The following is a 22,605-nucleotide window of genomic DNA, read 5'->3' on the forward strand; positions in this document are numbered from 1 at the left end:
TCCCTGCCAATCAGCACATTCATGAGGAGTGGAAGATGGAAAATGCTTTTTGTGTGTAACAAAAATACCTGAATGTTGTATCAGTGCGTTACGAGCAAACACAGTATGTGTTTGTTCCTCCTCGGTGACTTCATGTGCACAGGAGGAAACTAAACACCTGAATCTGTCTGAACAGAGAGGATCAAACACTGATTGCTACCATCACTGCACAAATGTTGCACATTCAGATAGAAAAAAAGAGTAAACATACGTTTGAGATCTACTGAGTGTTCACTGATTGTGCACTGTTGGATTGGAAATATGCGTCTCTGGCCTCAGACAGCTCAGCCCCTCCCTCAGGCTGATCGCTCCATCTGCTGCTCCGAGCAGGTCACGACAAGAAGCTCACTGCCGTCTCAGGATTGATGACAGCCAGGAATTTGATGAAAATGTGAGCAAAAGGAAAGACAACAGTAGCTTCTCGGATCTGCTCTGGTAGACTCACAGAGCTCAATGCAAACAACAAGGCAGCAGATGATCGTGTTTGATGGTCTGCTTTGATTTGTCAGTTAATCTCTAATCGGTGTTTCAGTGCATGCTCTCCTAAAGGCGACCTATAAATAATAATATCTTAATCATTCCACTGGCTGTGTTACCTAGAGTGACGTCATCACATATGAAAATACGTGGCTGTATCTGGAAGGCCTCGTAAAGTTTTCTGTACACATTTACACGACTACAACATACAAGGGCGACAATAAAATCTCAATAAGCTTTTAAAAATCAGTACAATTATTCTCCTACAAAGACACGTTGCTGGCTTTTGCTTAAAACATTTAATAGCTTTTTGTGTCATGGCTGATTAATCTTCTATTATCTTGTTAGGTGGGATCTCCCAAAAATAACCAAACAGGAAGTTAAGTGCTACCACGCCTGTCCTGCAGTTGGACCGGAGCCCGGCGTTCACCACCAGCTGCCTCACAGGTATCAGAGAATACAATCTACTAACCTCTAATTCAGAGTGAAACAGTTTACAGTCATGAGACAAACAACAACTGAGAAAAGGGAACCTTCAACACTTCAACATCTCATTTTTGTTTCTAGTCCCACACACAAATGAAGGCAATACTGAGTCGGCATCAAAAGCTTGAAGTGCGAACCCCGACCGAAAATACAAAGTATGTCAGACTAGTTTCTAAAGAATCAACGTCATTTTCTTAAATCTTAACTGAAGATAATTGTCTTTGAGACTGAGGCACCAGATGAACTCTGTTAGAGCCAGATGAAGGCTTTACCTTGTCAAGTTGTCTTTTTAAAAAATGTCACATACATAATCAGCAAAACCTCAGCTGATTGTATATATGAGAATTTTACCTTATTTTCCAGATAAAAACTGTGTAAAGCAGAACAACCAAAGAAAAGTTGAACACAGAAAGTTCCTCTCATCTGTTTGGGTTGTTTCTGTCTTTATCTGATCAGGAGTTCTGCTCATTAATGATGAAAAATCAGCTCTAAATATCTGATTGTCTTTATTCTGTCAACACAATAAACTCAGAAACATACAGGACTGATCCAGAGACTCTGATTGGCTGTGACATCACCCACCGGAGCCAATAGGAGCGTCCGATGTGGAGACGTGACTCTAGACGTCACTATGAAAGATGGAGGACGAGAACGGACGGATAAACACACAGAAGGAGTCAGAGAGTCGGACTGATCAGATCTGATCAGTTTCAGATCGGACAGATCAGCTGATTCTGCAGTTAAAGGAGGAGAAACGCTCTAAAGACGACATGTTTCAAAGTGTAGATGCTTCAGTGGACTTAATACTGTTGAAGTGATGATCCGAACACTGAAGGTTTTCTTGGTGAATCAAATTAAACTCTTCTGATCCTGAAAGGTAGCTCATAACAAACAACTCCACCCAAAAAATACATTCTGTTTCAGTTCAATAAGATCCCCTCCTCGATCCATAAAGTCTGCTCTGCTGCCGACCTGCTTTGTTAACACTTGTGTACTGTTGTGAGGTCACATGGACAAAGTGGACGCTGTATCGTGTTCGATAGGAGCTAGTTTTTTGTTTTTGTGGCGGGTTTTCACAGAGAAATCCCAGACGGACGTATTCTGTTCAGGAAGCATGTGATGTGTGATGAGGGTGTACACCATGCTGAGGTTTCGGGGCAGTGAGCTGTCTCCGTCTTCGCCTCATGCAGTTTGACATACCTCAGGCCGACCTGATCACTTCCCCCCCCCAAGAACCAAACGGGTTCGCCCAGCTAAATGACTATTCTAACCAACAGCCATGCGCGATAGTAATGACTTCCCAAGCTCGACAGGCAACCGTTGTGTTACAGCCAGATTAGATTCTCTTTACAGTTTCACCTCCTTCACGTAATTCCCAGGGAAAGTCCCAAACTGTTTTGTCCTCTTTGAGGTGCCTGTAGAGAAAGAGAAAGGAAACCCTGATCAGAATCATTTCTTACCTTTGAGGTTAAAACAAAATCAGACATTTGAGCAGTTTTTGAAGGCCAGTGACAGGACTGATCCATCACACTCAGCCCGTTATGGCAGGAGGTGAAGACGATGCTGGCTGAGCACGCACATTCACACTCCTCAGTCCTTCACTGTCACGCTGATGAAACCCTGTATGGGTCAATGCGAGCGCATGTCTGAAGAATCTGTCCCCATGCACGTACCGACAAACCAGCCGTCATCGCACTTCTCCATGACGGTGACGAGATCTCCCTCCTGCAGCTCCAGCTCGTCGTCGTTCTGCGGCACATAACTGTACAAAGCCTGGAAACTGGAGCGCAATCGAAGGGGGAAAGATAAGAGCGGTGAGACGACGCAAAATATGAAATCAGAAAAGATACAAATGTGGGCGTCAAACTTAAATAACACATCCTACTCACATTCCACAGTTTAGACGACCCGGCTCCGGACTGCTGCTGTGGGACTGGGGTTGCTGGGAAATGATGAGAGATTGTTTACTGGGGTGGGGGTGCAGTCTATGGACAGAGTCATGAGGGAGGTGGGACAGGGTGCTGCAGTACCTCACCGAGGTCTCAGCTATATTCAAGATCTCATTACACACTGCCTCCTAGCAGAAGACAGACAGGCCCACACAGAGTCCAGCAGAGGGCCGAGGTGAGGAGTTAGAGGGGGAGGAAGGGGAGTGAGGTGGGGGGAGGAAGGTCCAGTAAGGAGAGGAAGAACAGGAAGTGATCCGTTAAAAGCCGGGAGAAAAAGCAGAAGAGATGTTGGTGGAGTCCAGGAGGATGAAGAGGAAACACACCAGAGTGAGAGCATGTGGACAGGAAACGTGAAATATTAGTTCAGCGGTCAGAAGATCACATTCAGGATGAACATGCAGGAGGACTGACGACACTCAGCCTGAAGGAACACACTCACATTCTGGGCTTTAATGTTATTATTATTTATGTTTAACCAAAATGAGTTTTCAGCTGCAGTGTGACCGGCACCAAAACAACTCTCAGATCAAACTTTGGCTTAAAACAGTCCAAAACATTCACTAGCTCGTACCTGCCATCTTATTTACCCCGTTACTGGCATGTTGTCATTTTATTTTCCCCAAAATGTGAAAATATTCCTCCATAAACATCATGTTAAAGAAGATGATGCTCAGATGGATGTTTGAAGGTGTTAAAAGTTCCACAGATGATGATGAAAGTGTCAGTAAATCTGTGGTGGAGACCGTCTCACCATCTTACCGCGAATGAGTTAACGTTGTTGTTGTCCTGGATGTCAAACAGCATCACAGGGCTTCTGGAGCTCCGCCCGTGATGATCAGCTTCATTCCTCACAAACTGCAACACAAAAAACATCACGTCAGCTGGGGCTTTTCAAAATAAAGGCTTTCCTCTGGCAAAAGCAGGTGCTGTATCTGTCACACATCAGAGACGACCCGTTTGAACTTCCTGCTCTGCCAACACATGAACTCACAAACAGACACTAATAAATGTGTCACTGTGCTAAATAAACCGCCAATGTCCTCCATGTTACACCTCTGAATACAGCAACAACAACAACAACAACAACATGCAACCGTCTGTTCTGCTTCATGAACACAATGAGCTCTCAAATAAATCCAAGAAATTCAAACAGTACAACATTTCCTCTAACAGTCAGGAAATCTGACACACACACTGTTGGATATCATCTGTGTGTTAGTACTACACACACACACACAACAGCATGCAGTCTTTTGCAGCTCTGAGCTGGGTGACGTGTTTGAATCCTGCTGTTATTAAAATCAACTGCAGATCAGAAACATTAGTCACGTCTTCGGTTCGGCAGCGAGGGAATCGAACCGTTGACAAAAGCTCCACATTGAGTCTGAGATGCAACACTGCACACCATGCAGAAGATACCTCTGCAGGGCTATTTCTTCTTCTGCCCCTGTCCCCCTCTGTGCCTTCCCCCTCTGTACAATCCTTCTCCCCCCTCAGCCAGCCCTCAAGCACCGGCCCGCCACTGGGGCTGACGCTGCGGGAGAGACGGGGGGAGGAAGGGGAGAGCAGGAAGTCCTCCTCCCGGGGAGGGGTGAACGTGACGAAGGGGGTGGTGGAGTTGGGTCTGGGTGGGTAAGGCGGGGGCAAAGGGGAGGCAGACGGGGAAGCCATGGGGGAGACGCAGTATGGGCTGCCGGTGAGGGGGGGCACGGGGCTGGCAGAGAAGGGTGGGGGCAGGTACTCGCCGCAGCGGTAGGACACGGTGGGCAGGGGCGGCAGGGGAGGGGTGGGGGCGGCGGGCGGGCTCCCTCCGCCCACAGTCAGGGAAATCCACTCAGAGGAGACGGCGTGGACCTCGGGGGACACGGAGCGGCGGGGGGAGCGGGGGAGGGGCAGGGGGGAGGTGGTGAGGCGGTTAGGATAGAGCTTCAGAAGGAGGGAGGAGGGAAAGAAAAGGAAACGAATCATGAAGCAAAATCACCAGATGAGGACTGAAATCAAAAGGTGGGCGTTTCCTGCGACCCCCCCCCTCCACCGTCATCCTCACCTGTGGAGACGCGTTGGTACTGCGCTGCGGCGACTGGCTGACCGGGGGGTCGGGATAGTCCACGCCGTTTTTGACGCGGGGTCTTTTGTGCACTTCCACGTAGGTGACGGGGAAGATGCCTTGGCGGTTGGTGCCTGCGATTTTCCCTTCGTACCAGTTTTCATCGACTCTGCGGATGAGCGTGATTCTCTCTCCCTGCAGAGTCAAAAACACATTTTATCTATTTCTGGTTTCTCATGCCACCCTGGTTGTTTGAATGTCTTCGTTGTGCTCGTTTTATTGGTCATCAGTCTTCCTGACTCTCTGACTTTGAATGTAAAATATAAATCTCACTACCTTTCTGAAGGACATCTCCACCACGGTGTCCCCGGTGAAGTTGAAGCGAGCGATGGCCTCTCCATATTCCAGGACCTGAACTGGGGTGCTCTTCTTTGGCTGGGCTTTCTCTGTCGGCGGGAGTAGCTGCACAAGAAGACAAATAAAAACATGAGCTGGCTGAGAAATGTGGATGGCAACGATATTACGATACAAAACATCTTTAAAGTGAAGACACACACCTCAACATAACTCCTGGGGAAAATCCCAACTCTCCCATGATGCTCCCCTTCATACCAGTTCTGATCCACCTGCCGGATGATGTACACAATGTCGCCTTTCTGGAACGGTAGCTCCCTACAAATGATCCAAAGCGCTGAGAGTGACTTTGGATAGACGTATCTGAGAGAAGGTCAGTAAAAGTCCACAGGATGGAGACAACCAGGCAGCCAATCCAACACATCCAAACACAGACTCCACTTACTTTAGAGTTTCTGCCCTGAAGTCAAAGCGAGCCATAGCTGGAGTTCTCTGTGGGAACACAAACATGTCCTCATCAGTCAGCTGGCCCACAGGAGCAGAGCAGTTTGGTCTGTACAATTAGTGCTGAAGATCAGAAAAGAAAGAGCAACCAAAGTTCTTCTACTAAACAAAGTTCTCCTGGTCTTCCTGGTCTTCCCTGTCTCAGGACACCACCCAGGTCCCGGTCCACTTCTTGGTTATCTCTTGTCACTGAATCAAGTTCAAGTCCTCTTTCAGCTCTTTCAGAGACGTCGGGGTCTGAACCATCCACCAACCTCATCACCAGACCACATCCGTCCGGACTGTTCTGGTCCCCGGACGTCTCTGAAGGAGCATTAGAGCCAGTGAAGCCCACGTGGTCTTCCTGATCGGAGATCAGACTCGTCAAGGTGAGGCGTCAGCGAAAGCCTGATCTTCCTGAACACTCCGAGTTTTCCATTTACACAACTGAAATGAGTGTTTGCAGCTGTGTCATTGACAGACTGTACCACCCAATCAGGGTGGGGGGGGGGCAGACTGTACCACCCAATCAGGACAGCCTACAGAGCCGGTCAGAGCAGAGAATAAATGTTTTCGTCTTCCTGTCCTTCTCTCTCTCTTTTCCTTGTTGATGAATTTAAAAAAAGATCCTCTGGTGTTTGTTGTGGCCTGTTAATCTTCCTGACTTGTCCTTTCCTTGTCCCTCCGCCCCCCCCCGCTGCTAAAAATTCCAGCAATGACAGGAATGATGTGCTTCTGACTGACTGGCTCGTCCTTTGGAGCGTGCTCAGTGATGAGCTGCAGTTTGGTAAACAGCAGGCTGAACTTACACCCAGAGGAGAAATCCATCTGTTTGTAGAAAAATCCTGCTGACAAGCCCTTCACCCCCGCAGCCCCCCTGCACTCCTTCATCCTGAGTCACCCACAAACTGCACGGCATCTGTCAGATGAGCTGTGTTGTACCTCCACGCCTGATTTCCTCTTCTCTGCGTTATCTGTGATGTTGAGCAGATCCCCGAAACGCTCGTTGGTGATGAACTGGTGGTGCGTTGGGACGATGCCTGTGTGTCGCCGCGACGCCGTGTCAGCTTCTTCCTGTTCCCGCTTCAGCCGCCGCTGCTCCTCCAACATTTTCTGCAACCAGGAAACCAGACTGAACTGTTTGTCGCCTGCAGATATGGCTCTGTGATGTATTATATATGATTTCCTCATTCATAAACACAGCTCCCTTCAGAAAAATACCACCAGTGAAGGTGGAATAATCAAAGTTTTCCATCATTGTTGAGGAAATTCACCTCTTTGTCTCCGTGACGCCTCCGCAAAACTTCATCCTGGCTCTCCCCGTGAGCTGGGGACAAGTCTGGAATAGAAACAGGAGGAGGATTACGCTGTAAAGCAAGGTCATCGCCAGCTCCAGGAGCCGAATCACAATAAAGAACCAAACTTTACATTCAGGATGATGACGCAGTCGGCTCCTTAAACGTCTCTCCAAAGAATCATACAAATATACAATAACTACTGAGCATGCTTTAAATGAACACCATCATCTTTGCATCACCAAAACAAAAAGCACACACACACACACACACACACACACACAAACACACACAGGTATATATTAAAAAAAGTCAAATGTAATCCTGCATGCACATTAAACACAGAATGACCTGATGTGTGTTCATGAAAAAAGGAAAAACAATGCAGGACAGAAAATATGAAATCTACTGAATCGGAGGAAAATGATCATGATGTCATGTTTTGTTTTTTTTTTTACTGATCAACCAACCAGCATCCGTTAGTTTAATGAGGTTTCATCTTTTTTCTGTAGCCAGCGAAACAGCAACATCAGTGTTTCAGGTTTGTGTCTCTGATGCTCCGAGTTACGTAAATCAAAAAATCGAGTTACGGAAATCAAAACAAGAGACGTCCTGTCTGGCTAAAACAAAGCTCTCGTGGTGAGAGAATGAAAGGTGGAAGATGTAAAGTCCCCAAAGAGCAGGAAAGTAAAACAAAACTAATAACAAACATGGTGAGGCATCAGTTTGAGCGAGAGTATGCAACTTTTGAGTCGTAAGGTCCTGCTTAAACATTACAGGTGAACGCTGGGATGGTAGTTTCAGGTCAAAGGTCAGATGCTGTGACGGATCAGTGTAATGCTTACGCAGGCTCAAGGACTCCTGCATACAACTCAAATCTGATGTCACAAGGAGATACGTACGTTACCAAAGCCCCCCACAGGGAGGGGTCGTATTCATTCAGAGTGAAATGGAAGAGCACCAAACAGCACACTCAGAATGAGATGGAGGCGTCCCTGTCACTTTGTAAACACACCACACAGACTACAGATGGAGGGTGGCGGCGTCGCTTTGTGGAGAGAAGGGACACGAAGTGAAGAGAGTCGAGATAAATGAGGAGAGAGGAGGGTGACAGTGGTGAAGGGATGGAGATAGCCACCTCTGCGGTGAGCTGCCAGCGGCTGCAGGAGGTTCCCGTTGGCGTCCAAGCCCTGCCCGTTACTCAGATGGTCAGAGCTGCCTCCGTCTCCGTTGCCCAGCCTCTCCAGGACCTCCAGGGAGGACAGGCGCTGGGGGATCAGAGGTCTGAGCTCGGGGGACAGGCTGCCGGGCCGCTGGCTGCCCGGCATCGTCACCCTGGTGGCCAACAGGGTTCTCCGAGTGTGGTGGGACTGCATGTTCCTCCGCGGCCTGAAGGGGGCGGGGCCCATGAGGAAGAGGTTTCCAGGCAGGATGTTCTTCTTCTCCGGAGGCGGCGTCCTGTCCTGCTGCGTCGTAGCTCGCTGCCTCTCATGCCGGAGGATGGTTGTGAAACGCGTGTAGGAGGCCGGACACGAGCCTTTGCATTTGCTGGGCTTGAGGAGCAGCTGGTGGTTCAGGTGGTGCAGGAGGTGGTGGTGGTGGTGGAGATGGTTGTGTTGCACGGGGGACGCAGTCAGCAGCGTTAATGGACTCTTTGATGCGCTGACATTTTGGTGGATCAGTTCAGGGGAACTTTCCCTGAAGATCTGCTCCACCTCGGCCTCGGTGTTGGAGGGAGACTCTGTTCCGATGATGTGTCCGTCCTCTGAGGAGGAGGTGGCCTCCTCCACCGCCACGCTGCTCGGAGACAAGGCCTCCTCTCCTGAGCTCTTGTCCTCTGCCTCTGCTGGGGAGCAGGCGTCCGTCTGGGCGGCATCGGTGACCAAAAGGGACTCTGCAGACACCGTGGATGCCATGTAGGGGTTGGCGGGCCCGTGGGCGGAGTTCAGTGTGGGCAGGGAGGAGGAGCGGCTGGGTGCCGAGCCGGACCGCTGGATGATCATTTCAAACTCACTGACCCGTGACGACACCGCCTCCCGTGGAATGTTTCCCCCGCCGTCCGCCTCTGACCTTTCGCCCCCGCTGGCCTTTGCCCTCTCAAAAAGCGAGGCCAGGCTGCGGACGCTGCCGTGGGGGCTGCAGCCGGCCGAGCTGGGCCTCTGGATGTGGTGCATGGTCCTGTACAGGCTGGAAAAGTCAGAGGCGCTCCTCCTGATGGCGGGGGGAAGATTCCTGAGGCCGACTGCACACTCGCCACCACAGCCGGACTTCATGGAGTCTGAGTACTGGCCCCTGTCCTCGTCACACGGCCCCGTGTACAGATCCTCACAGCTGTGGGCCTTCGGGTGCTGGACGGCTTTAGTCCTGCTCTCCTGACTGTCACCACTGGGGGGCAGCAGCTTGGGCTTGAACTTAGAAGGCAGGATTTGGGGTATGCAGACTTTGGCAGCAGAAAGAGGCTTCTTACTCTTACACTGGTAACCTATTGCATTACTGGCAAGAACCGATCGACTATTTACAGAGGAGCAGGGTGAAATTATATAGCCATTCCCACCTTTATAATCCACTGGCAAGCATGCAGGACAACAGAATAAACAACATATTAGATTACAATGGTCACAGGTTCACACACATACACACTAAAACAGAGTCTGGCACATTGTTGAAGTAAAGACCAGGTTCTATCAGAAGGAGATGAGGACACGAAGAAAACTTAATGCAAGTAACAGATGACTGTTAAACTAACTAACAGCATGGTTGAAAAAATCTCTGCAAACAGCAACAGAACAAGTGACGTATTAAAGCAGCGATATGTCATGTTGGATGTCCTACAGGGAGCCTTTTCTTTTTTATTTTGCAGTCATTGAGGGCCAAAGTTTCCCCCTTTAACTGCTGCAGTCAGTGTTTTCTCCTCCTCTACTTTTAGCCATCAGTCTGTGATAAATGGCCTCTGAGCCATGAGCTGCTCTGCCGCACCGTTGTAAATAAAAACTGACTCAACCTGAGCGGTAAAGTACTTGTCATCAGGTCCAGGTCATATTCTGGTCCTGGTCGTAGCCAGGGCCAGGTCTTAATCTGTCACTGTGCTACAGACTGAGCCAGGAAGTGACACAACACTTTCACAGGCGGAGAAACGTTTCTGTAGCACGAGTGAGCCATCTGTCACTTTCATATCTGCCAGGAAAACACACGCTGAGGAAGCAGCACAGATATCTTATCCACAACATGTGTTGACTAAAGAGTCACCGCCCCGCCAGGAAAAAAGCCCCCAAGCAGGTTCAGCTCCTCAGAAACAAAGATTAATACAGTTGTTTTTTTCATGAGCACAAGACAGAAACTCATGATGAAGTGCCGGCTTCTCTTTACGTCTACACTGTAAACCGTGAGTGCTCATCAGCTGACTGGAGCAGCAAATGGATTCAGTGTGACCGTCCGGAGTTTGACTGAACGGGGACCCTGATTTCATTTGTTTAAGTTTGTGTTCTGAATCAGAGTCTGTTCAGACGTGAAGTGACAGTGACAGTTTTCAGGTCACCCTTCCTCTCTCTTCCTTACGTCTCCTCAGGCGTTCCTGTCCCGTCCGTGTGCTCAGGAATTCCATCCCGCGACCTCACACTGACAGCTGACTTCCTCATGCCTGTCCCCCCCCCACCCAGAGTCCCTCCTGTTTATCTCACCCGTGTCTGGCCGGGTCGTGAAAAGCAGAGCTCTGTTTATCGTCCCTCCTCATCCATCCCCACTCTGGCCCTCCTCTCCCCGGCTCTGGAACGCTCTGGAGACTTGCCCTAAGCCTGCCTAGCGACTGGCGGCTCACAACTGGAGCAAGAGGCAATGAGGGGTGGGGGTGGGGGGGTCCCCAAGGTTAGTAAGACAACCTCTCTGTGAGTTTTCCAAAGCAGATGGCCGGTACGCGTTTGATGAGAACATCCATGGCATCAATAATAAATCAAAAGCTGCTGGGGGGATGAATGCTGCTAGGTGATTGGCCGATGCTGTGAGGTCTGGGAGCAAAGAAAATGTGTGGATTCCAACAGAAAAGTAAACGGAAACACATGTATCCCTGTCTGACACGTCCAGTGGTCCAACATCAGTGTGGTAAGTCATCGACTCTTTAAGGGGCCCCACAAACACAAACACACACACCTCAACAGGTACGGCGGCTCCTGTCCTACCTTTAGAGGAGGAAGAGCTGCCATGGCGCTTGTTTAGGGCCCGTAGACCTTGTAAGGGAATGTCGCCGCCCTCCAGGACGCTCTTGTAAACATGGCGGTCGCATTCTGGAGCGGCAGGCTCGCCCGTGGATGATCCTCCGTCCTTCTCCACCTCGCTGTGTCCAGACTTGCTCAAGGAGCTAGACGGCGTCAAGGGGAAACGCACACAGCTAATTAGACACAGTCAAATTCAGTCATGATAAACTGAGGAGCACACGTCGGGTAACGAGCTGTCATGTGGTTCTTATTTAGCATTTCTTGAGGTAATTCTTGCCATCCCAGACTTGAGAGAGGCGAAATAATCAGAGACAGAAGATTTCAAACTGGAGCCAGAAAGAGCAGGATCTGGAGGCCGACTTTCACTCATACTTTGGCTCTGCAGAGTCTGACAGAACAGATTTCTATAAATATTCACTGAACATTCCTGCATCCAGGCCTGCCATGCACCTGCAGAGCTCTCAGGTTTACTCCGTCTGAACCAACTGAGTGGAAAAATAAAAACCCAAGAGAAAGAGGAATCCATTTCCCCAATTTCACATCTGTGGCGCTGCCAAGTTTGAGTTTTACAAGCTTGCACAAACGTATGGATGCATTACGCTCCTCGCTCTCGGCCTCAACAAGAAGCCCTTTCATAGCTGTGAGGAAAAAAAACAACATAAAAAACATGTCGGGTTGAGACTCTTTTTGTACGAGATTCCGCACAAACATTGAACAGGAAACGTCAAGAACAGGAGCCATGCAAGATTTAAGACGAGTCTCTGGGGGAAGTTCTGGTGAGATCAACAGCCGGGCGGTTGCTTATTGCAGCTTAACTGTAGTCACAGACTGAGTTTCTATAGTTTATCACCCACATCCCCATCATGGCCTGTTCATTCATTTCAGGTCAAATGGACACATGTGGTTTGTGCATCTCCATCTCCAATTTCAAACAGACCCCAAAGACAAAAAAAAAAAAAATGCATCCTGGTCTAAACAGCAGCAGCTCTGAGGGAAGTCAGTTTACGACCTGAGTCTGAGTGGATCCCAACCAGGACTCCAACAGGAAGTGCTTTTCCTTTAAAATTAGCACCAGATTCATTGATTGAAAAGGTTTGGATTCGGGGGAATCTCTTTTCAGACACTTGGCCGTGATGACATAATGAGTGTAGCAGATGGAAAGGAAAAGGAGGGAGACGTTTATTTTCCCCGGACCGGAGAGCGAGACGGTCGCAGCAGCTCGGCCCCAAATTCCTCACATTATTACACAAACAAAAATAGGGGACGTCAAACTGAGGAGTCAAAAACAAGAGTGATGAAGAGCTCGGCGAGCGAGCATCACCCTTCATCATCCAGCTGCCTGTCTGCGGCTCAGCTCACACACCCATTCAGAGGCACATAACGGTTTTTAAGTTATGCGGCTGCCGGGCCACTTCCCTCGATCCTGCTGACATCCAGGTTTGCTGCCTTTAAATAAATCCCCACATAGCAGCCGTGTCTCCACGTTACAACCAGCCACCCACCCCTGAAAAAACACCCACAGAGGACACGCTGTTCTGGTCGCTTTCTGCCTTTTCGAACAGGATCTCCTCAGGAAGCCGGAGTCCCCCCCTGCCGTTGGCGGGCGAGCTCTACAGGGTGGAGGAACCTCTCTGACATTTATCCTCATAACGCACCCTAAATAATCATCATACGTGGAAGAAACAAGGCAGATTTAAAGCAAATAGGAAGGAGAAGCATGGACTTACTACTGCTGCAGGTCAGAGGCTGTTTCCAGGGGGCTGAAGGGGGGGGCACTCTGCAACAGACCAAACAAAGAAGTCATTGATAGATCCACAGGAAGGTCTCTTCCAGCTAGAACAGAGGCAGGAGCAGATTCAGAGTGTCTCTTCCTCTCCGCCGTTCACTCGCTGCTCTTGGTTTCTGCCTCCAGCGCCCGGTGGGAGGGGGGGTGGGGGGGTTCTTAGCCTCTCTGGACTGGTCTTGGCATGGAGGGAGTAAGCGTGTGTTTTGGCCTGTATGCAAGTTGGAGAAAACAAGCGGCAGTGAGGAGAGTGGAGGGGGTGGGGAGTGGGCGTGCATCGGTCAGGGGGATGGCGGCGGGGGGGCGGCCATGCAGGGAGGGGGCTGTCACAGGCTCAACCAATGAGCTGCTGTGTTTCTGAGAAGCCGACTCTTTTGTCTGGTATTGAGCCACTCTCATTACCACCGGACCAGACCAGGAGACAATTAACCAGCTGGTGGTGCAGGCAGGCTGAATTACACACTCACACACTTACTGAGGTAAAAAGAGACGCCACTGAATCCTGATAAAGGAGAGACACAGTCAAACTGAATTATCACACTGTTAAAGAGACAAAAGCAGAACAGAGTCAGTCAGTGAACGTTTAAGGGCCTGTAAGGGCCTTTAAGGGGAAAAGGTTGTTATTGAGGAGCAGATATTCGCTTCAACACATGGGGGGGGTCCCCTCACTGTGGAAGCGTTTTCACCGCTTTGGGCTAACTAATTTTAGCCCGCTGTTTCTGTTGCTTTCCTGCTTTCGTACGTCACAGCAGGTAAAAATAACAGACGTGACAGCGGCACTATGAATAAGAGCGCAAGTGTTGTTTGCAAATATGATTGCACAATCGTCATCCGTGCCGAGCCCTGCCCTGCCCTGCCCTGCCCCGCTGTTAATACCCCCCCCACACACCTCCCCACCGCCCAGCAACACCACCACGCCGCCGCTTCCCACACCGATGACCAGACAAGGAACATTCTCCACAGCTCATTTGCCACGACATGCCTTTGCACTTAGTTGCCAGGGCAGAACTATCATTAATAACCTTTCAGAATAAACGCCCTGTCTTTATAAGAACGGAACATCAGTCTATTTATAAAATGTTCCATGTCAACTTGGAGAACATGTCAGTGTCACTGAATCACCTGCAGCTCTTCCTTGTGTCTCCCTCAAATCTCATATGAGGGAAGAAGATAGTGACACCCCTCTGATGGGGGTGTGGGGGGGTAATTGGGCTTACACACACACACACACACAGCATGAGTGGAAAGGCAACAGGAAAAAGCGTGGACGGCTTATCTGGAGTGAAGGAATGGAATCTTAATCTGGTTATTTACAAGATGCCTGATTAGTGTCAGTTTGTGTGAACTTTCCTTCAAACAAAAGGACCAAACTGTCCGACGCACTTCTTCAGCCAACGTCTGAAATAAAGCGCCCGAGCAGGCCGACAGATGCTGAGATGGGTTGGACTTATCAGATGGAGGAGCGGTTAGTCAGTGCTGCACCGATGACAACGTTTCTGCAGAATTTCATCTGCATGTTTCCTAACAGGTGCCCCCCCCGCCGCCCCCGCCAACAACCCGCCGCAGCTTTCATATTCAAAATAGCAAGTGAGTGAGTAGGTCATGGTAACACGAATCCCATTCTTTCCAGCACCTTATTTGTGTTGATGTGTTCATGAAAACAAACAGCTCCCCCAGTGTGAGGGGCCGGTTATAGCTGCCCCCCCACCGTCTCATCTCCGCTAAATGCTTAAAGGTAAAGGTTAAGTGTATAACCGAGGTTAAATATGAAAGCACAATGAGCTGGCAGGCTTACGGAGTTGCCTCCTTTAGAATATGTCAGGTGCTCAAGGGGGGGTCCGGTGTAACTCAGCGCTGAGACAGTGTGGCAGCATACGCCCGACAGATGGAGTCACTCTGTCGGTTCTGGGGGCGTCGGGGGCCCAAACGCTCCTCCTGACTGCAGCTATGTGTGGAATTCCAGCTCCAGCTCTGGCATCAATGAGCCGTGTTTGACCGTCACTGTCACTTTGGGGTGGGGGGGGGGCAGACTCAGGGCTGGTGGACCATCACTGTGATTATACACAGGGGTCACTTCACTCAGCAGCTATTAGGTGGCTGATGATTTGACAGGACGGGAGAAAGAAAAAATGCAGATTACAAACACAGAAGCTGCTCCGTCGGTCGACAGCTGGATAATTAGTGATGGGAGCTTCAAAGATGGAGGCAGATTCCCATCGTTATCATTCCCCTTCATTAGCAGAAGTGGCTCTCCTTGGCTCTTCAGATGTTATTAATAAGGACGAGAGGAAAGTGAAGCAGAGCCAGAAAGGCCTCGCTCCTCATCTCTGTCCCGAGTCGCTGCAGACCGAGCACTGATGCGTCAATCAAGCCCCAATGAGCCAGTGTGTCTGGCCGAGCCTTAAGGTCAAATGCTGCACATACCAGGAGCAGCTTTAGAAGTGACTTTGACATTAAACAGGAGCCAGCCGTCGAGCCCGGCTCATCTGGCAAACATCCAGGCTGCCATGAGACAGGAGACGCTGCCCCTGCGTCTGGCTGATGCCGGGACATGACTTCATGTCGTAGCTGGCGGGGCCACTTCACATGATCCGAGGCGCGGCGATGGCTCTGACTGACAGAGAGCAAGGAGAGGCAACATCTGTTTGTGGGCAGCCAGTGCCACAGTTGTCTGGTGCCACCTAAGACCCGAGGCACGGATGTGTCATGACACCGTACACCGCCTCAACATGCCTGCACCACTTCGGATATTTCCGTAAATCTGATAGATGGCAGACGAGCAGCAATTATTATTTCAAGGGCCCGGGATTATCCCGGAGCCCGGCACTCGGCCCTCGCCAGGACTGCAGGCTCTCCAAGTGAAGAGTGACTCCTGGATGAATCACCACGTCAAGGCCTCTGGCTCGTAATGTGAATTCTAGTTGGCAGGGAGCATTTGAAAATAAACCCAACAAAGTGTTACTCTGCGGTGTTGAGTTACCGAGTGGTTGTGCTGTTGTAAAGAAAAGGTCCTGTGCTGGAATAAGTCCTAATCAATAATCAGCCCGATTAAATATTGATGATCTAAAACGGCAGAAGGATGAAAGTGTCTCTGCTGCCGGAGCTGACTGTGATTCTCAGACTCACCGATACAAATAAACTCCTTGAAGATGTTAAAAATAGATCTGAGTCGACTGTTTCAGACGCTGCAGGGAGATAACATCTTTTTAAAGTGCCTGAGGAGGAGGAGGATGGTGATGACGATGGTCATGACGACGAAGGACGCTGAATGATGTTTTGTGCAGATAAAAATCCAGGAAAATGAGGAAGCATCATAACAGGAGTGTGTTTCTTTAAGCCACGTTGATGGTAGTAAATTTAGTTCAACGTCTGGTTGCACATGCAGACAAACACGTTTTTTATGTACATGGTCGGGGGGTCCTCACAGACAGACACAGGTTGTTGTTATCACATGCACTTTGAAGACAGCGACCACTTACCGCTTTGTCAAACTCCATCTCTGAAAAGAATTTATACCAAGGCTCATTCTCTAAATCTACATCGTCTGGACTTACGTCCTGAGTCTGAGGGGCGTGGCCAAAGGAAGAGGAGGAGAGAGACAAAGAGAAGACAGTTCAGCACAGAGAACACACCTGAACTCATGAGCCAACACACAGCTTCACATTTCTGTACAAAGAAAAAGGAGGTTTGGTTTCTGGAGAAAATACTAATTTGAAGGTAAGACTGTCTGCAGATTGATGAACTCAGCATTAAGACCGGAAACGACAACAACAACAACAACATGAACCAGCATCATTTCATTTTAATTATACTGCCTACATGACTTCTGCGGCTTCGGCTCCATATCTAAGGAGGGAGGTGTTGATCTGCTCATCTGCCTCTCAGCAGGAAAAAAAAGAAGCATGTTCTCCAAAATGTCAAACAAAAGACAAAAAGGGATGATTTGGCTGCTAACGGGCTCATATGAAATCTGTATGGACAGAAAATAAACATGAAGCTGCCCTTTGACGACGGCTGGAACAGGAAATGATGTTTTTACAGGTTTGATTTCATTCTGATGAACAGACAGGTATCGACGACGACCTGAGCTGTCATGTGACCAACACCACTTTGAGCTGAGTGGAAACAACGAGTCTGATGCTGACCAATCAGAGCTGAGCCTGACGCTGAAGCAGTCCATTATTTTATCAGAACTGAGCATCGTTACATAACCAACAAACTGCTGAGTCACAATAGTGTGTCTTCTAATTACATAAGAGCCAAATCTGCAGCGTGAAAGTCTTTACAGTCATCGTTTGTGTGTCTGCTGCCCTGAAGGATTCTGGGTAGATCTGCAGGGAAACACGCAGGATACTGGTTTTTGTGCGCTGGGTGGGATCCCGATTCAGCCCAATAACCTTAAACTGAAGACAGGAAGACAATGGATATCCTTGTAACTGACCCCCCCCCCACCCTCTGCTGTCAGGCAGGATCATCTGTCGCCGCAACAGGACACCCCTCAGGAATGTGGCGATCTGCCGGCTCCTGAGCTGGTGGTGAAGCTGCCGCCCAGGAGCTTAGATACAGAGGTGGTGTGGGGGGAGTGTGGCGGTGAGGGGGGGGCGGGGGTGCAGCTGATCAACATGCACAGACAGAGAGAGGGGGAGGGGTGTGCAGGCGGCGGTTAGCGTACCGTTCTCTCCAGCTTCAGCACCGATGATTTCCCCGGCTCATACTCGAAGATGCTCTTGGGCTCGGCGCGGTACTTCCTGGTGTCGACCTTCTTATCCGGGGGCTCCCACTCATTCCTGTGAAGGGAAGGGGGGGGTGACGATGTGTGATGGGAAAGAGCCAATCCTTATGAAGTCGTCTCCATGGCAACCAGTATAGGCTAAGATGTTTTTTTTATGTAAACATGACGTCTGTCCCCCCTCCCCTCTACAAAACCTAATTCACATTTGAACCACATCAGTGATTCGATCAGATAAATGAGGAAATGACGAAAAACAGAGAAACTTGTTTTCATAATATGCCAACACTAAAACCACACAAACGCACAAACACACACACAGTAAACCTTTTCATGAATGAATTTCTGGAGGAAATCCAGCAGCAGTATTTTTTTTTTGGCTCACACACATTTGAGTTCATCTCCTCAATCCCTCCATCACTGTGTGTGTGTGTGTGTGTGTGTGTGTGTGGAGGGATGTGGACTGATCACTCGTCTTGTGACGGACACATCAGTGAACTCAGGAAAATGAAAAAGTAAACAGAATATGCTCTCTGTGATGGAAAATGAATCACAGCTTCATGTCACAGACACAAACATTTACGACATGTTGACAGCTGTGTGTTTGTGCCGTTTGCTGTCACGAGGACGGGTCGCTGACCTTTGGGCGGCGGGTTTCAGGGAGGAGGAGCGTGTTGGCACCGGCATCGTCCGACCTCTGGAATCCACCTCCACGTCACTTTTCGAGCGTGGGACGGTTTTCACTGAAAAAATACATATGGAGACGTGACGCTCGGTCACATCGACACAGAGACTGAGACATCTGATGTGTGACGGAGACAGAACTCACCGTCGTCCAGGTAGCCGAAGGGGGACGGACCGTCGTCTGAAGGAAACATAAAAAAGGCCATTGTTACTGAAACCGTCTCTGCTCAGCTGAAGAGTAATGAACATAGAACGGAGGTAAATTATTTATTATAAAGGCACTAAAGACTGTTTGTCTTCCTGCCTCACACCTTCCATTAGGCCAAATTAAATCAAACCTCTTACAGGAAGAACAGCGGCGCTAAAAGGGAACGTGAGCGTCCACGAGCATCATAAATAATGAACCTTAAAGCAACAACTCCACCGTCACACAAGATCTACACAAGTTCTACATCTGCAGGGTCGTCAGTCCAACTGAGGAGGAGGAGGAAGAGCGGCCGCTGATTCAAACCGGATCAGACCCCCCCTTATCAAACCAGGGCCAGGACCAGGGCCAGGACCAGGACCAGGACCAGGGCCAGGACCAGGGCCAGGACCAGGACCAGGACCAGGACCAGGGTCAGGGTCAGGACCAGGACCAGGGCCAGGACCAGGACCAGGACCAGGGTCAGGACCAGGACCAGGGTCAGGGCCAGGGCCAGGGCCAGGACCAGGACCAGGACCAGGACCAGGGCCAGGACCAGGACCAGGTCCAAGGCCAGGACCAGGACCAGGGCCAGGGCCAGGGCCAGGACCAGGGTCAGGGTCAGGGCCAGGTCCAGGACCAGGGTCAGGACCAGGACCAGGACCAGGACCAGGACCAGGACCAGGGTCAGGACCAGGACCAGGGTCAGGGCCAGGACCAGAGCCAGGACCAGAGCCAGGACCAGGGTCAGGGTCAGGGTCAGGGTCAGGGTCAGGACCAGGGCCAGGGCCAGGGCCAGGACCAGGACCAGGGCCAGGGCCAGGACCAGGGTCAGGACCAGGACCAGGGCCAGGTCCAGGGCCAGGGCCAGGACCAGGTCCAGGGCCAGGGCCAGGACCAGGACCAGGGCCAGGGCCAGGACCAGGACCAGGGCCAGGGCCAGGACCAGAACCAGGGCCAGGGCCAGGGCCAGGGCCAGGACCAGGACCAGGGCCAGGGCCAGGGCCAGGACCAGGACCAGGACCAGGACCAGAGGGCCAGGACCAGGGCCAGAAACAGCAGGAGTTTTCTCCAAACGTGGAGAAGGACCAGATTTAGGATGGGGGGGTCATCCAGCCTGACCAGAACTTAAACCCAAACTGGTGACTCTGCTACTGAAGGCCCAGCTCCCTGAGGATTATGGGACAGGACCGCAGCAGCGCCCAGTGGTGACAACCCTTCACTACACCAAGCTACAAGCTGAACACACTCAGGAATCAGCAGCTGAGAAAAGGTGTTAGATGGAGAACAGAAACGCAGGAAGGCCGAGGAGTTAACGGCAGTTTAGTGGAGACGGAGACACTGCGAGGCTTCGTGCAGATCAGTGAGATGGATCTGTGCCACTTGGATCATTAAAAACAGGATCAGCACGAAACCTGCAATGTAGCTCAAAAGGTCAAACATTCATGACATCTGGAAGACGTCGCCTCTTTGTGTTGAGCGCAGAGCGACAGACTGAAAGGATCGAAAAGGGCCCAGATTAGTAAGACTAACAGGACGGAGTCGCCGCCGTCGGATACCTTTTGATTTCATCTGAATGTCAAAGTTCTCGGGGAAAATGTAGGTGGGGCGGTAAGGGTTTTCCTCAATAGGCTCTGAGCGCAGTGATGGAGAGACAGAGGACACACAAACACAAACATCAACATCAACACAAACATTGGACACCAACACAGAAACAATGATCTCAGAGACAGAACGAAGAGAAACGACGGCAAACTCTTACCAGGGATTCTGTGTATCTGTTTGAACATTGTCTTATACCAGTCTTTGGACTTTTCAGTGTTCTGGAATTAAGATTTGGACATTTGTCGTTAACAACAAGGCGAGGCAGGTTTATTTATCTCACACAGATTATAAGAGAAATAAAAATTCAGGCGAGCGCCCTGCTTGTTTGTCAGCGATGTGTGTGTCTGAGCAGAGCAGCCACTGAACCTCACCCGGACAGGCACAGAGGGCTTGTTGAGAGGACTGAGGACAGGAGAGTGCAGAGACAGTCGCAGCCTCTTCCCGTCCATATCAGGGGCCGGACTCACCGAGTCTCTGCCGGGGTCGGGGCTTTTGTCCCTCTCCGGAGTCGGGTCTGCGAAGGACGAGACAAATGAAGCAACGACGTGGACCACAGACTTTAACACCTGATGTCTGAGTCTATCCGTAGCTCACAGGCGATGGCTCCATCAGCTGAGGTCAACTCTGATTTCAACAGACTTATTCTTGGCTTCCTGCTTGTATCTGCAGATATATCGATCTGTCACAGGATGAAGGTGCAGGAGAGGAAGAAGAGGAGACTCTACTTTCAGACTCTCCAGTCCAACAAGTGGACATGAAATTAACCTCAAAAACTGATTAAGCGTGTGTCAAAACAGGAAGAACCCTGACGGCCGAATGTGTCGTCACACACAGGTTTGGTGAAGTCCTGTGTGGTGACTCTGCCCTCAAACAGCGACTGAAAACGTCCATCCATCCATCAGCAGCTCATCCTTATATGGTCTCAGCGGCGTAGAGCCAATCCCAGCTGGCACTGGGGCGAAGGCGGGTTCAGGCCACCAGACAAACAGCCATTCACACTCACAGCTGTTGATCAAATGTTCAAGTCTGTGGACTGTGACAGGAAGCTGGAGGGAACATGTAACATAGGAGCACCCTGGGGCCCGGGGCCCCTTAACGATGATAATAATAACAATAATTATACAAAAAACAAATATAGATTCCACAGATACACAGTGCGTACCTTCCAAGTGAGAAAGATGCTTTTGCTGCTCTGTTGTGAAAGAGAGACAAGACAAGGACAGTGAAATGTGACTGAAGTAGAGACAAGACAAAGCTAATGGATCACAGACAGGACACAGAGACGTCCAGCAGGACGGGACGGGGCCGAGCTCACCTCTGTTGTGCTGCAGCAGGACGATGGTGGGGTTCACCGAGCTCGTGCGTGGATACACGGAGCCGGAGGACGGACTCTGGTTCCCTTTGGCCTGGAAGTGACAGAAAACACAGAAAAGCTCATCAGGTGTTCTGGAGAATTTCACTGGGAGCCTTTTAAAGGGAGGAGGGCAGCGAGCATACCTGGTACTGAGTGACGTTTACAGGAGGGAAATCAGCTGTGATGCTGCCGCCTCCCTCGGCCAGTCCGGCTTTCGAGCTGTCTCCATTAATCTGGCTGGTCCAGCCACCTGAAAAGAGTCCAGAACTCTCTCAGTTCAGAGCAGCGAGGACAAAAAACAATGAGGACGACACTAAAAAGTACAGCATTTCAGTGAACACCTCACAGCAAACCAGGAAATCATAACAACTCATTCCTCAGATAAATAAATCTCCATGTCTGTCCTCGCAGGCTGAATGCCGTCTTTGGTGCTTTTCATGTTAATATCTCCAGGAAAAGGAGCAGAAAAAAAAGATTCTCCCACAATCCTCTGAACTTTGTTGTCAGAACAGAGCGTCCATTCAAACAGCTGCAAAGGCCGTTTGTTCCGCTGGCCTTTATGCTCCGGCTGCACAACAATTAAAGCATCTCCCCAAAAGGCTTGGCCCGGCTCCAGTCCGGTTCCAACGTGCTCTACGCAACAAACAGGCCCACAGTGGCGGCCTCCTGCTCCAAAGTGCAGCGTGGGCATGAGGCCACAATAGAGCTCTTTGATGCGCTCGTGAAAATATGAGCAATCGTCCTTTATCACGGCTCGGAGCATGACTGAGCTCAGACTTCCAAACGTGACGTGTTGTATAATCCTGAATGCTCCGAACTGTGATGATGAGACGTTTTTCACGCCGGATGTTTGGCAGGTGAACGTCAGGTGGAGCTGAAGCGGCTCAACCTTTTTTTTTTTTTATTCAAACTTTAGTTCTATATTTCC

The 22,605-nt window shown here is 50.1% G+C and overlaps 1 protein-coding gene across 7 annotated transcripts in view; it reads right to left on the reverse strand.

Annotated features, from left to right (window-relative positions):
* Positions 1 to 1,512: 1,512 nt before the first annotated feature.
* Positions 1,513 to 22,605, reverse strand: part of sorbs1 (sorbin and SH3 domain containing 1) — a 30,170-nt gene continuing 9,077 nt past the window's right edge. For 3 of the 7 annotated variants that reach the window (XM_029520276.1, XM_029520282.1, XM_029520281.1), the window contains exons 5-27: positions 21,821 to 21,927; positions 21,639 to 21,729; positions 21,486 to 21,515; positions 20,695 to 20,837; positions 20,481 to 20,541; positions 20,278 to 20,352; positions 18,680 to 18,715; positions 18,491 to 18,593; positions 17,794 to 17,908; positions 16,601 to 16,684; positions 13,066 to 13,115; positions 11,303 to 11,481; positions 7,110 to 7,174; positions 6,778 to 6,948; positions 5,798 to 5,844; positions 5,556 to 5,670; positions 5,335 to 5,460; positions 4,999 to 5,193; positions 4,371 to 4,877; positions 3,711 to 3,806; positions 2,892 to 2,944; positions 2,676 to 2,782; positions 1,513 to 2,417 (exon numbers count right to left, since the gene is read on the reverse strand). In XM_029520276.1, coding sequence (XP_029376136.1) covers positions 2,350 to 2,417; positions 2,676 to 2,782; positions 2,892 to 2,944; positions 3,711 to 3,806; positions 4,371 to 4,877; positions 4,999 to 5,193; positions 5,335 to 5,460; positions 5,556 to 5,670; positions 5,798 to 5,844; positions 6,778 to 6,948; positions 7,110 to 7,174; positions 11,303 to 11,481; positions 13,066 to 13,115; positions 16,601 to 16,684; positions 17,794 to 17,908; positions 18,491 to 18,593; positions 18,680 to 18,715; positions 20,278 to 20,352; positions 20,481 to 20,541; positions 20,695 to 20,837; positions 21,486 to 21,515; positions 21,639 to 21,729; positions 21,821 to 21,927 — 2,624 coding nt within the window. In that variant the 3' untranslated portion in view covers positions 1,513 to 2,349. The remainder of the gene's footprint in view (positions 2,418 to 2,675; positions 2,783 to 2,891; positions 2,945 to 3,710; positions 3,807 to 4,370; positions 4,878 to 4,998; positions 5,194 to 5,334; positions 5,461 to 5,555; positions 5,671 to 5,797; positions 5,845 to 6,777; positions 6,949 to 7,109; positions 7,175 to 11,302; positions 11,482 to 13,065; positions 13,116 to 16,600; positions 16,685 to 17,793; positions 17,909 to 18,490; positions 18,594 to 18,679; positions 18,716 to 20,277; positions 20,353 to 20,480; positions 20,542 to 20,694; positions 20,838 to 21,485; positions 21,516 to 21,638; positions 21,730 to 21,820; positions 21,928 to 22,605) is intronic. The other 4 variants (XM_029520277.1, XM_029520278.1, XM_029520280.1 and 1 more) reach the window with 4 other exon arrangements.

This window comes from Echeneis naucrates, chromosome 15 (assembly GCF_900963305.1).
Source record: "Echeneis naucrates chromosome 15, fEcheNa1.1, whole genome shotgun sequence".
NCBI classification, from domain to species: Eukaryota; Metazoa; Chordata; class Actinopteri; order Carangiformes; family Echeneidae; genus Echeneis; species Echeneis naucrates.